The sequence below is a fragment of the Phyllostomus discolor genome, chromosome 10 (genome assembly GCF_004126475.2).
Source record: "Phyllostomus discolor isolate MPI-MPIP mPhyDis1 chromosome 10, mPhyDis1.pri.v3, whole genome shotgun sequence".
Taxonomy (NCBI): Eukaryota; Metazoa; Chordata; class Mammalia; order Chiroptera; family Phyllostomidae; genus Phyllostomus; species Phyllostomus discolor.
The window spans coordinates 5,603,306-5,617,572 of NC_040912.2; the positions used below are offsets into that span (position 1 = coordinate 5,603,306).

General features: G+C 55.5%; 1 protein-coding gene across 3 annotated transcripts in view; it reads left to right on the top strand.

The window, feature by feature from the left end:
- Positions 1-14,267, top strand: part of ELMO1 (engulfment and cell motility 1) — a 472,089-nt gene that overhangs the window by 138,753 nt on the left and 319,069 nt on the right. For all 3 annotated transcript variants that reach the window (XM_036010403.1, XM_028526015.2, XM_028526016.2), the window contains exon 5: positions 13,063-13,113. In XM_036010403.1, coding sequence (XP_035866296.1) covers positions 13,063-13,113 — 51 coding nt within the window. The remainder of the gene's footprint in view (positions 1-13,062; positions 13,114-14,267) is intronic.

Below are 14,267 nucleotides of genomic sequence, written 5' to 3' on the forward strand. Positions count from 1 at the left end.
TGGAACCCCTGAGCTCCGGGGCTGGGGCTGGTTCTGGGCAGTCTCGGGAGCCTGGGAGCTCGGGCGCTGTGGATGCCTGGGCTGGCTGTGGCTGGGCTTCTGGGTTAGGACAGCCTGACTCTGTGGCTTAGGAGAGGGCGGGTGTCATAGGCTTTCTTTGCATTTTGACACCCTGGTGAATGTGGATCGATAATGGAATGTGAGCAAATATATCTTAATTCTAAAGAGAAAATGCCGAATGATACCTATGCCTCCTTGTAGACGTGAAATAAATAGCCGCTGATTGGCGGAAGGTCGTAGGGTAGAGAAGGGAAGGAGGAATGCCCTGTGGTTCAGGTTTACAAATAACCAGACGTAAATGAAAGAAGGCGATAGGAGGGCGAACACGGTTTTTAGAATCGGGGACTTACGGCCCGTATTCCTCCACCTGTGCGAGCCCCGGGAAACAGACTAGACCTTGGGACTCATGTAGTCCTCCTGCTGTTTGGATCTGTGCTCCCCAAGGTCGTGTCTGGGTGCTGGTCTTCGTGTTGGGGCTGCGCCAGCTCGGGGACCATCTGTTCCTGCCTGCAAGGCCCTGGACACCCAGCCGTGGGCATTGGCCAAGAGCGCTGTAAGGCATCAGGGACTGTCTCTCCGGAGAGGTGCCATTTGAGCTAAGACTTGAGCGTAACAAGGAGGCAGATCCCAGTGCTGCAGGTACAGGAACAGCCCCAACTCAGGACGTGCTTGGCATTCAGGGGACCAAAGGAATCGGGATACCGGGCCCAGGTGGGAGGAGGGGCAGACAGGATGGCTGTGGAGGTGGCTGGGGCTGCTGTAGGCTGGGGCTTTGAAACCACTGCAGAACTTGGATTTTCTTCTAAGAACGGTGTGAACCTCCTTTTGGACCTGAGGTCCCTGAATGTGTCTAGAGAGAAAGAAAGGTATACCTGCAGGAAAATGCACATTTTGCATTACTTCGATGATGTGTGGGGACAACAGCCACAGTGTGTAAACGGTGTCTGTGCTGATGTGACTGGTGGACATTGTAGTCCTTCGCCTTTAGTACTGCCACTGACTGTCCTTGAAAACCATTATACTGCACTGGAAGTTATGCTGGTTATTAGACCTTATGGTGTATCTCGTTGCTCCATGCATGAATGCAGGGGCCAGCCTGTGGGCCGAGTCCCGGCTGCTGCTCGGTGTTGTGAGTCATGTTGACGGGAGCACCGCCATGCCCGTGTGCCGTGGGGCCGCACCAGAGGCATTCTGGGCTGCAGCGCTCTCAGTAGTCACATGCCGGCTCCCGCCGGGAAAAGTCTGCTCGTACCTGCACTGCCGAAGCAGCATGTATATCACGGTGATGCAGTTCTTAAAGCATCTGGGTAATCGCTAGTTTCTTGGCAGGCGTGTGTGTTTTATTTCATGCATTTCAAAACATTTTTCAGAGAAGAGCGCCATTGGCTTCCAAGACTGCCAACACAGTCGTGACCCGGGGGGGAAAGAGAAAGGACGAAGAATCCGGGTGGGTGGGAACAAAAAGGCCTGACCCCAGTGGCTTCGGCTGAGCGTCCCCTCCCCCTTCTCAGTGCGGCAGGTTTTCTGTGTTTCTGGAGCCCAGCACCAACGCGGCCTCTTCTTCACGCATGGTGCCGTGAGTCCTTTCCACGGGCCGGGCATGGGCTTTGTGAGCTCTGTCCAGTGCGGTCCCCATGTCGTACGGTGCCGGTGTGCCTGTCTCCATGCAGCGGTGACGCAGGCCCAGGGGGGCTGGCCCGTGCGTGCATTCACTTACTGAATAGTCACTGAGCGCCTGCTATGTGCGAGGTGCTGTGCCCAGTGCCCAGGTGACAAAGCTGTTAGTGGAGAAGCCAGGGGTCAAATCAGGCCCATCTGATACCAGTGGCTGGGTGGCCCACACCACAGCAGGTATGTTCTGGGTGCTCTGTGACACCACGCTGTCTCTTTGGAGCCAGCCAGCCAGCCAGGCTGGTCACTCCTGCTTCTCTGGTGTTTCCACCCAGCTTGGTCCCATAGCCCTGCACTCTTCAGGGTTACGCCTCTGCCCCCTCCCTAGCCTGTTGGCGTTGCCTGGAGGAGGCCGTGCAGCTGCTGTGACCCAGCTGTAGCAGTGCGCTCGGGTCCCTGCCGATGCCAGTGCCGCTGCAGCGGCCGTGAGAGCTGTTTTTGGCGAGCGGGAACTTCTTTGCCGTGAGGGCAGCTCTCTCCTCCAGCCCTTTGTGGGTTGCTGGGAACCGCAGGCTGTAGGTTGCCCGGCGCAACCCAGGTTTAAACATTTGCACATGTGCTTTAATTGGGGGGTAGGTTGGAACTGATGGCAGGGAGAGGGGCCGGCAGTCAAGCCTCCACGTCAGAAGTATGAGAAAACTGGCCCCCAGGGGAAGGCCTGCTCCACACGGCCCACCCTGGCTCAGGCAGGTCCCTCCCGCCAAACTGGGGGGGCCCCTTCTCCCCTAGAAACACGAACAGGCCGTGTTAGCTGGTGGGCTGGCTGGATACTCACAGTGTCAGGCATGTTCCCTGCTTTCTTTCCTTTTTTTTTTTTTAACATGTTGCAGGTGGAGAGCATTGTTCATGCGATTATCCACTTGGCCTTCAGTGATTTTCCACACACACACACACACACACACACACACACCACTTACATTCCATCAGTTTGGACTCACACTGCAACACTTTTGTTTTTGTTTGTTGGTTTTAATACTATTTTCCAACTGCAGTCGGCACACAATGTTATCACATTAGTCTCAGGTGTGCAGCACAGTGGTTAGACACTTGTGCAACAAGTGATCCCCCCAATATTTACTTCCGGTGCCCACCTGGCACCACGCCTCGTTATGTAAGTATTATTGGCTGCAGTCCCTGGGCTGCACTTGGCCCCGTGACCCCACTGCAGTCCTGTTTTGCAGCCAGCATTTTTCACTTCACAAATGTGACATGTTCTCATATTATGAAACAGGCTTTCATACCAGTACTTCCGTGCCTGTATTATATGTCATCGGCCTGCTTTACCGTATCCGTATAAGTTTTCCTGCATTTTGGGGGGACTTGTGGAAGACTCGGTCTGTCCCCGATTGCCCAGTCGGAGTAGAGGAACCATGCTGTTATTTGAACAGGGGAAATTTAGAGAAGCCCGGCTTGGTGTGGTGCATTTGGCTGGAGTGTCCCCGTACACCCAAAGGTTGTGGGTTCGATTCAGGTCGGGGCACATCCCTAGGTTGTGAGTTCGATTCCCTGGTCAATCAATAAATAAAATTTAATTTTAAATTAAAATGTTAATCTAAAGAAACCAACTAACTGCAAAAAAAGGGGGTAAAAGAAGGAGGTGTCTCAGCCAGGTAAGCCTTGAGTCTGGGGAGGAGCAGACAGTTTAAGAGCGGGCACTGCGTGTCCCCCGAGGCTCCTGAAAGGGTGTGTGGCTGCCCCAGGGGACATTGCCGCCTCAGGGAGTAAGGTAGGCCTGTGCTGGAAGGTTGAGGATGTGGCACTGCTCAGAAGTGGCCTCCAGTAGGGCATGGCTTCCAGTGGGGCAGGTGGGGCCCGAGGGGGCCAGAGGCCTGGGGGCTTACCACGGTGAACACAGCACTGGTCTTCCAGGCAGGGTCACTTTAGCGCCCTCTACTGGGGAAGCGTGGCATTCTCCCAGGTGGCAGGGGAGAATGCAGCAGAGCCTCTCTGTTGTTATTCCAGACTGGGCCGAGGACTATGGGTTTTGACTTAAGGGAGAAAGAAAGAGAGAAAGAGAGAGAGGGAGGGAGAGGGAGGGAGAGGGAGGAAGGCAGGCACATTTGGGTTTTCTGTTAGTGTGTTTTGTCTCCGATTTAAAAGAGGCTGCAATGGACCTCATTTGTCAAGTGTCTGCATCTCTGACGGTTCCGTAGAGCAAAATGCACACAATTTGATTTTGAGCACTTTTAAGGCTTTTGTTGAGCCTGACAAAATCACCCACCCAAAATTCATCCCTGTTTATTCTCTTTCAAATGACACCTGGGAGGAAAGGCATCAATTTTTGTCACCGAAAGTGCTCTTTATGAGTTTTTCAGGTCTCGGGTCTGTTTGTTGGATTGTGAACTTGGAGACTGGAGGTGCTCAGAGCCGGCCCTTCGGGGCTGGAGCCCGAGGTCTGACTTGAGGGGGGGCATGCCCTGGGGTGCTGGGAGGGAGGGCGATGGGGGTGTCCTTCATCACTTGCCCCACCTCCTTAGCTTACTCTCTTTGAGCTCCGAGTCCCTGCTGCTGTCAGATGCACTTCTCTGAAACAGCCCTTTCCTCAGACCGGCACTGTTGCTCAAAAGCCTTAAGCGTTTCCTCTGCATATTTCCCTGAGAGTTACAGTGACCCTGGACACTGGGCCGCTGCCTCTGCCCTGTTGGTGAGGAGAGTGAGGCAAATTGCCCGAGGCTGCTCGGCAGGTGAGTTGGCCCAGGTCCCGCCTGGGGCTTCCCTCCTTCCATCCACTGCGCCTTCCGGACTCCCAGACCCTGCTGGCCCATCGCCCCCACCTTCCTACTGTTCTCCCAGGACAGCGCCGGCCGCGAGTGAGCGTGTGGATCCCGGCCCTCAGCCCCCAAGGGTCGCACTGTGCCTTCGCTGGTGCCGGCCCACTGCCTCTGGGGCTGCAGCTGCCCCTCAGCTGCTGCACTCGGGGGCTCTGGCTCCTCGGACTTTGAGGCTGAGTTCAAGACTCACGCCTAAACCATGACCTTCCATCCCTTCTTGAGGAGTTGGGTGCAGTCAGTTCTTACCCTAGGGTCTTACAAGGACATGGGCAAGGCTTGAGCTGAGCTTTCAGTGGCTGGGGAAGCAGCAACTTTCCTGCCTTTCTAAATGAGTACCTTTTTTTTTAGCAGTAGTGAACACTTAATGATTCATGTTCCTTTAAGATAAATATGTTCTTAAACCTACCGTTCTTTACGTTCTGCAAGTGGTTGATTCAAATGCTGAGGGGGACAGGCATCCCCCTCACCGGTCCTCTCGGGCTCACTGCGTCCCTGTAGACCCGGGAGCTGCCCGCCCACACCCCTCCACGCCTTCCCCCAGGCCTTCCCTGGCAGAGAGACGGCAAACCTTCCACGGGGACAGGCCCTCCCCCTTCCGGTCTGTGTTCACACCCCACAGGCAGGTAGCCAGCAGACGTCGTACTCAACACTTGTCTTGGTCTTTCTTCTTTCCCTGTTGGGAGTTGTGTTAAGGGTATCTAGTGCTGTGGAGAGTAAAACACCTTAAGAGAAACAACCGCTGAGAAGAGAACCGAGGGAGGAGCAAGAAAAAGGCGTGGAAACGAGGTCAGACCCGAGTCCTTCAGTGTGTGGCTGGAGAGGAGCTGCCATAGCCCGTAGAGGGGTACTGGGATGTTGTCCCTGAGGGCACGTGACCCCGGGGAAGGCCGGAACGTGACCTCCGGGAAACATTCAGTGACGAGAGTCTGCCGCCCTTTCTCCCGTATTCTTCTTCCTCACCCCGCCTCTCAGCCCCTTCCCACTGGCTTTGGGGTTCAGATTTTATTTTTGGGTATTTCCAGCGTCCATCCTCCAACGTTAGTCCTCTGCCTGGAGGCTTTGCTCAGTAACCTAGCAACCGGCGCATCACAGACTGCCCCCAGTTCCTTCCTTCAGCTCGAAGATCTGAAGATCACCCAGATGGGCACAGAGGACACACGGGACCGGGCGTCCGTGCCAAATTGGTCTTGGTGACGACCGAGCAGTGGAGGTGAAGACCAGTGGGCATTCCTTTGTAGAAATACACCTGAAGTAATGATGTCGTCACGTCTGAGGTGGGGGGGGGGGGAGAGAGAGAGAGAGAGAGAGAGAGAGCGAGAGAGCAAGCAGGGTAGGGAATGAGCCAGAGAGCTGGAGCAATCCTTGGAGCTGCCTGCCCTCCAGGGGCCTGATTGTGGGGTCACACGTGCCCCGCCCCCAACTTTCTGTTTTCCTTGGCGAAATAACAGGAAGAGGGGCAGAACTGGAGTTTTTGACCAGGAGATTGTCCCTCCTCTGTCGGGCTAGGATTGAAAGCTGGCATACTGAGACAGACACATTTCAGAGGACCAGCGTGACAACAGTGGCAGTTTTTTCTGCGTGAGCTCGTTAGCCGGTCCGCACAGAGGCCCAAGTCTCTGAGCTCGTTCTGTGGAGAGGCACAGAGGCAGCCTAGCGAGACGCCGGTGACCGTCAGGGGCCGGCACCGTCTGGCACTGCTGGGCGTGTGGGACACAGCAGCAGCTGTGGCTGCGTCCACTCACTGTCAGCCGTGAGGACCCTTTCCTGCAGGAGTGTCCTTTCTGCTCCTCTCTCCTATTCACTCATTCATTCATTCATTCATTTACTCATTCACTCATGTTTTTATTGAATGTGTTGGGTGACATTGGTTGATAAAATTATACAGGTTTCAGGAGTGTAGAGTTCTGTAGTACGTCACCTGTACAATGTACTGTGTGCTCGCCACCCCCAGGCAAGTCTGCCCCCATCACCATTTATCCCCCTTTACCTCTTCCTCCTCCCCCTCCCCCTTTCCCTCTGGTATTCACCGTGCTGTTGTCCGTGTCTATGAGGCTCTTTGTTGTTTATTTACTTATTTATTTCGCTTCATCCCTTCACTTTTTCCACCCAGCCCTGCATCACCCTTCCGTCTGACAGCTGTCAGTCTGTCCTCGGATCTGTGAGTCTGTTTCTATTTTGTTGGTTTATCCCACTCATTAGAGTCCACATGTGAGTGAAGTCATATGGTCCTTGTCTTTCTCTCACTGGCTTACTTCACGTAGCACAATGCTCTCCACATCTGTCCGCGCTGTCGCAAAGGGTGAGTTCTCCTTCCCTTTTCATGCCTCGGTGCTGTCCCGTGGTGTCAGTGCGCCACGACGTTTTCATCCGCTCACCTACTGACGGGCACGTGGGCCGTGTCCAGACCTCGGCTGTTGTAAGCAGCACTGCAGCGAATGCAGGGGTGAATATACACTCTCACACAGGTGTTGGGGTTCCTTCAGATGTACCCCCAGAGTGGAACCACTGGGTTATAAGGCAGATCCATCCTTAGTTTTCTAAGATATCTCCGTGCTGTTCCCCACGGCGGCTGCAGCAGTCTGCCCGCCCACCCACGGTGCACGCGGGATCCCTTCTCAGCACCTCCTCACCAGCACTTGCTGCTTGTCGATTTATTGGTGACAACCGTTCCGACAGGTGCGAGGTGATACCTCACTGCAACTTTGTCTCGTTTGCCTCCATCTTCATGACGTGGAAGGCCGGAGCCCTTCCTCTCACGGGGCTGGGCGGTCTCCTGAATGAGGCTGGGGTGGTCGAACCTTTATTGGGCTCATAGTGAAGCAGCTTCCCCGTCCCCGGAGTCGGTGGCTCCAGAGGGGGAGCCCCCGACGTCTGCATTTTTACACGCAGCGTGGCGATTCTGAAAATAAAATGAAGGTCATGTGGCAGCCGGAGGATGACAGACAGATTCCCAGAGAGGAGGCGAGTAGGGCGGTTTCTTGGGGCTGGGAGTTGACGGATACATTCTTCGTTTTTGCAGAATTCCTGTCTCCGTTTGGGGGGTGCTCTCATTAGTTCCTTTCCTTCCCCATGTGCTTTTCTGTGTCACTTAGTGGTGCTCCTTGTCTAGCCAGAGAAAGGTGGCCCTGGCAGGTCATCCCTGCTGGGTGGCCCTGTTTGTGCAAAGCTGCTCCCCGGCCGTCACCAGCACAGCGGGTGGACAGGGCGGAGCTGGTCAGTGCATTGCTCCGCTCGTGGTGGTGACGGGGACTGTGCAGGGCTCAGCTGTAGCTGCGTCTCAGTGGGTCAGCTGGAGATGCAGAATCAGCCGGAGGGGCGTGCAGAGAGACTCACTGCAAGGCATTGGCTCACAGGATCGTGGGGCTGGCTGGGCACACCCCACACCCACAGGGGGGGCCGTGAGGGAGAGCAGGCTGGGGCTCCGGGCTGAGAGCTGGGTCTGCTTCCTGCCGGTAGTGCTTCCTCCTGCTCAGGGAACCCTCAGCTCTGCTCTTAAGTCCTTTCCATGTACGGAGTCAGGCCATATAAGGGAATCTCTTCCACGTCAAGTTAACCGATCCTGGACTTACAGCACACCTGCAGAGCACCTTCCCGGGGCCACCGGGATCCGCGTTCAATCGAGTGGTAGGGACGGCTGCCTGGTCCAGCTGACACATCGACAGAGCACCACGGGGGGCAGATCGGGATTTGCTGAGAACCGGTCGTTGGGTTTCGGCTGGTCTTCCACAGCACGGAGGGGCCCTGCTACTACAGTCCGGGATTGGTGTGAGCCGCAGAGAATTTCAAGTCAAGGGACTCAGAGAATCTTCGGGGGAAAGCGAAGATTGATGCTTTGGGTTGGAGAGTGTGTGAGTCTTGCAGGGAGTTTCTGTGATGGCCGTCATGCCATCTGCCTACGCGGGGGACGCTGGGAGGAGAGCAGCAGAAGAGGGTGAAGAGATGCCCGAGGTCCCGTGATGGTAGACAGTAAGGCTTGGGTTCGCGGCGTCAGCTGACTGCCCCTGGGGGAAGAGTAGCCTCTTCTCAGCTCAGACGTGTGGCGCTCCTTTCTAAGGAAGACGGACGCACGAGTCTCGTTCCTAAACCAGGAGAACTGCAGTTCTCTTGAGTGCTCACGGACCCGAAGCGCCAAGCGCGGATGTGGCTGCCATCCTGCCCAGCCGGCCCCTTCCGAGAGAGGTCACGTTACTAACAGCAAGTTGGCGCTGGAAGCTCGCCCCGAGTACCCCTGCTTCTCCCTCTTTCAGTGGCAAAGGTCGGTCTCTCTACACCTTTTGGGGCCACACCATCCCTTTCCTCGTGTGTCCCAGGCTGCAGGATCGCTCAGGACTTCGCTCTGCTCCGTGAGGACGTTGAATCCAGATGTGCCGCTTCCTCTCCCCTCCTGGGAAACCCTTGGCTGCAGAGCGGGCCTTCTCCAGCCTCCCCTCCTCCGGAGGCCTCCCCCCTGCAGTCACTTATGCTTGCTTGCGCAGTGCCAGTCCCGCACCGTGGGGGCGGCCCACCGCTCCTCCGTGGGGCAGGTGTGATTATTACAGGCCAGCCTCTCTCACGTGAGTGCATCCCCAAAGACAGGAGTTAAGACTTATTTGACTTTGTGTCTGCCCCAGTGTCTCATCTACAGCCAGGCACATAGTCGGGCTCGCCATTCATTCAACATGTGTTTGTCCAGCGCCCCCTGTGTGCCCGGCCACAGACCTTCCCTGTTCTAGGAAGGAGCAGTACAGTCGCGATACACTGTCTCTTTTTGTGGAGGCCACGCTCTGAGGGCGGAGGGAGACAGCCAGGGAACGGGATGAGTCAAATCCCAGGCGCGGGGGCCTGAGCGCGAGGAGGAGGGGGTGCCGGAACTCCTCCTCGGCCCCGCCGGTCGGCCGAGAGCGCGAAGAGCACACCTTTGCCAATGTTCCGTCCGGGTACGAGCCGCTGACGCTAGTTTTATACTCAGGATGACGTGCATCGCGCTGCTGCTTTTTATGGCGCAGATCACGTGGAGAGGCCGACGGGAAACCAGAGTACGCAGCAATGTACACTTGGGATGTTATTTTTGCGCTGAATAATGAACAGCTGACTTTCTTGTTTTTAATTTTTCGGAGCATATGCCACGGGCCAGACCCTGTTCCAAGCCGTGTAACGGGGTGACGTCATCCAGTCCTTGGAAGACCCCGAGGGGAGGGGCTCTCTCCCCCTTTGGCACGGGAGGAAGGGGGCGCACAGCGGCGTCGCTGGTCCCAGACTCCCCCGGTGAGAATGGGTCAACCCCGGCCTGTCCCTGCTAACTGGACACCCTGCTCTGACTTAAGGCTCTGCTCGGCCCGCGTGGAGTTGGCAGAATCAAAGGGAGCGCAGGGCTGTCCCTGCGTTGGCGGAGCCTCTGCTCCAAATCAGCCATTCCTCAGCAACAGCAGCTGGTATCTGCCCTGATTGCAGATTCTGTTGACCCTCCTGATGGACCACCGGGGCTTCCCTCTTCGATTCTGGTCTTCCTTTGTGTTAGGGCATTTAAGTTGTTAATGCCCGCATTAATAGTTCTTTTTTTAAAAAAAAGATTTTATTTATTTATTTTTAGACAGAGGGGAAGGGAGGGAGAAAGGGAGAGAAACATCAGTGTGTGGTTGCCTCTCGGTCGCCTCCTACTGGGGGCCCAGATCGCAATCCAGGCCTGTGCCCTGACTGGGTGGGAATCAAACCGGTGACCCTTTGGTTTGTAGGTTGGTGCTCAGTCTACTGAGCCACACCAGCCCTAGCGAATAGTTCTTTTGCTTATATTTCTTATTCCAAAATACAAAACACCGATTGAAAGATACCTGTTTCAGGGGAAAGGGAGAGTGAGAAAGCTGATGAACCGTAGCTGGAAAAGGCCGGGTGGCGGGGTTGGGGCTGCCTTCTGGGCAGCAGCAGCCGCTTCCACACGTGCGCAGAGCCTCCGCCGGGGCTGGTGCTCACTGCGTTCTCCAGGCACTGGGAGGGGAACACTGGGATCGGAGTGACCGAGTAGCTTGTGCTGAGTACACACAGCAGGCGTTCGAACCCAGCCAGCTCTGCCTGGCGGCGGTTTGAATACTGCGGTGGTTTTGCACAAAGAATCCCCGAGGCCCTTGGATCTCAGGAAGCTGGGAGCCAGCATTGCAGGAGTCTCCTTGGGGGCCTGGGAGCCAGCGGCTTTATTTCATCTGGGTCAGACTCCCGCCTGGCGCCCCGCACCCTGACGGCATCACAGGGACCCCTGGGAACCTGCAGAGCATTTGCTGAAGTCACTCTTCCCGTCTGTGTTCTCATGGATGTTGACCAAGCGATGAACTCGCCCTCCCTCGTAAGGATAAACGCAAGGTCTAGGTCCTCTTCCCTTTTGCAGGGAAGGGGAGTGCGCCCGGTGGGGGGTGGGGGGTGGGGGGTGGGTCCCTCCCCGCCCCCTCTGTGATGTCGTGCAAGGAACCCACCCTCTCAGCAGCTTTGGTTTTTGACCTGTAAAATGGAAAAGGAGTTACTAGGATAGTTAAATCAGCATTACAAAAACAAAACAAAAAAAAAACCTAAGCCCAATGCTTTTCAACAAATGTTAGTTTATTGCTCTTATTAGAAACGCTTCATCCCCACTCCACGTTTCCAGGAGGAGAGAGGATTGCTCAACCCTCCTGGCCTCTTCACTTCCCCGGGGTCTGTTCCCCACTTGACTGATTGTTCGGGAGGGGCAGTCTGAGCCCCCCTTTCCTCTTGGGCAGGAACCTGCCTCAGCTCTTAGCTCCGCAGGCAACGAATCCGAGGGCTCAGCTAGCTGTCTGCCAGTTCTTGGCCTGAGCCTCATTCCTCGTCATTGCTAATAAACGGGGTTCTGTCGATGGACTCTGCTACTCAATTCAGTTAGAGACGGAGCAAGAAAGAGGAGCTATGCTGTGGTTTCAGCCTCTTTAATATTCCACCGTTAGTATTTGTTCTCTCCCTCTCCAGTTCTCACAGTCAGACCTTTAGAGTTGACAGGAACGTTTTTTTAAATAACTGCAATTCATTTCACTATGTCATCATCCCTGAGCCTGCCCGCAGGGGGCCGTCCACCCTTGCCGGCACACTGCCGGTGATGGACGGCGAGGCCGGTGGCTTCCTCGAGGGGTGGCCCGAGGCGTCTGGCTGGGGCTGGCATCACCCTTGGAGGGTTTGGTTCCACAGTGCTGGGCTCCCGGGCCTGCATGGGCTCGGTACACAGTGTCCAGGTGGGGTTTTCTCTGGGAGACAGCACCGGCCCGAAGCCTGGGGGAGAGGGCGAGCATTCTCCGTGTTGCCGGCATCTTATCCTGAGAACTTCCCTGCCCCCCCTGCGGCGCACCTGCCGCAGCGTCCTCGGCAAGTCCTGGCTGGAGCCTCGTCTTCCACGAAGCCGGAGAGTGAGCCCTTGGGGCGTGTTGTCGCCTGGGTGCGCCCCGGTGGGCCCTGCAGAGGGTCGGCTCCCCTGAGGTCACCTCCTGAAAGCTGAGCTTGGTGTGTACTCTGGTGGCAGAAAATAAAACTGGCTGCAGAATTCTATTTTCAGTGCCAACGCTGCCAACTGGGAGCGCTTCGGGAGCCTCGCCCCCAATGGGCTTGCCCAGTGGAGACGGGCCGATGTGGGGCCTGCGCATGTCTGCTCTTCGTGCCCACCTTTAGGGCAGCAGCCAGTGGGAACTCACACGTGATGAGACTCCGAGCTCCTTAATAGCCTTAAGAGAAATAATAGCTTCGTTGACATATAATGCACCTGCCCCCATGCTGACCTTTTGAAAGTGTGCACCTCGGTGGTGGTCAGGGTATTCATAGGTTTGTGAAACCACCGCCACAGACCGCTGCAGAGCGGTTTCATTGCTCAGGGGAGACGCTCTGCACGCATTAGCATCCGGTCTCCGTCCCCTCACTCCCCCCAATCCCCCCACCTTTGGAACCCCCTCCCCTGCCTCCCGTCTCTGGGGCTGCGCTGGTCCCGGACAGGTCATCTGGGGAGCCACACAGTGTGCAGACTTTGTGCCTGGGCTCCGGCACTGAGTTTGCCCTTTCCGGACTCCTTCACATTGTAGCATGCATCGATACTTCATCTCCCTTTATGGCTGAATGACACTCCGCTGAGTGGGTGTGCCGCGTTGTGTTCGCCCGTCCTCCGGGTTGTAGGCATGCCGGCCAGGTCGTCTCCACGTTTTGGCTATTGCCAATAATGTCTCTGTACCGTTCAGGTACAATTGTTACGTGCACATATGTTTTCAGTTGTCTTGGGTATGTATTCGTAGAATTACTAGGTCATAGCCCTTTAAAAACCTTTAACATGGCTTTTTTTGCTTTGCTATTTTGGGCCCCGTATTCCCACTCTTTGGGTATCTGTTCACTTCCTCTGTGCCGAGGGCCGTCTGTGACCTGATGCAAAGTTAGCACATCTGGTACCCAGTTTACAGCTCTTTGTAGGAATAAATAAAGCTGATTCAGGTGAGGATGAACAGACATAAGAATGTTTATCATCGCCTCCACTAGCTCATAGCACCTTGTCCTCTCCCGTACCAACCTTCGATGGGGAGATTTACGAAGATTTTTTTTTCTTTTCCAGAACCGCAATGAAATAAAAAATGGCACTATCCTTCGATTAACTACATCTCCGGTAAGTTGGTCTTCGTGTGGAGCTTCCCAGAGAACGCTTTGCTCTCCTGTCCCTCCTCGTGTGACTGTGGGTGTTAATATCTGAAGACGACTTCAGTGCAGAACAGGAGGGTTCTGGAACGCCCTCACGTGCAGCCTCTAGGTAATCAGGAATGCCCTTTCCTCCACTGCCCCTCGCAGACGAGGGGGCCTTTGATCCAGGTGCAGTGCGAGCAAACTGACTGTGAGGGCCAGCTAGTTAGGTGGTCGTCTCCACGCTTCTCACGTCGCAGCTGGGGCGGCTCCGCCCCACCGATGGGCTCTGATGCACCTGCCCGCACGCCCGCCTCCTGCCGTGAGAGCGAAGTCACACAACCGACAGGCAAGACCAGGGACAGCCTGTTACTCCCCCGTAAAGTCAGCGGGTGTGCGTGTACGGGTGTGAGTGTGCATACGTGTGCACACGTGTGCACACGTGTGCATGTGTGACAGAGAGGGCTTGAGCATTTTCCCAGTTAGGTCAGTTATTATAACAGTTCATGCAAATGTAGTTCAACAAATATTGGCACTTACGCTGTGTCATTGGCGGCTGATTCCGGCTTGAACGTGTTAAAGCTCTTCCGAAGAAAAGCTGCCGCACGGAGGGCTGGAGGGCTCGGACCAGTGACGACAGGGCTCATCTCTGTGTCCCTCCCTTGCTTGTCGAGGCTTTAGGTAGGACCGCTCGCACGTTTAAACTGTATCATTTCACAGGGCATTTTCTTGCTTTCCTAAAAAATACTCTGCACAAAATACACCAAGTGTTACTATTTCCACTCTGCATATGTGATGAAAACTGTGTCTAACTCTCATTTTCAGTTTCTACCGAAGCCATGTGGTGGGCTAAAAATAAGTGTAAAAATCGGGTAAAGCATCTGGCTAAAATTAAATTGTGGGTACTGTAACCACCACACATTCTTCTTGCTGAAAATTATATTACAGAGGCTGTACAGCGCCCCAGCACTCTGCCCGGTCACGTCTTGAACCCGGACACGGCGATGAGCTCAGCAGAACGCGGAGCCGGACGTGGCCGGCCCGCCTGTCCGTGCCTTCTTTCCCACTTCGTGGCGGTTATTATCACTTATGCTCGTTTTCCAGTGGCTGCATGACGGGCTGAGACATGTTTGTCTGGCTTAG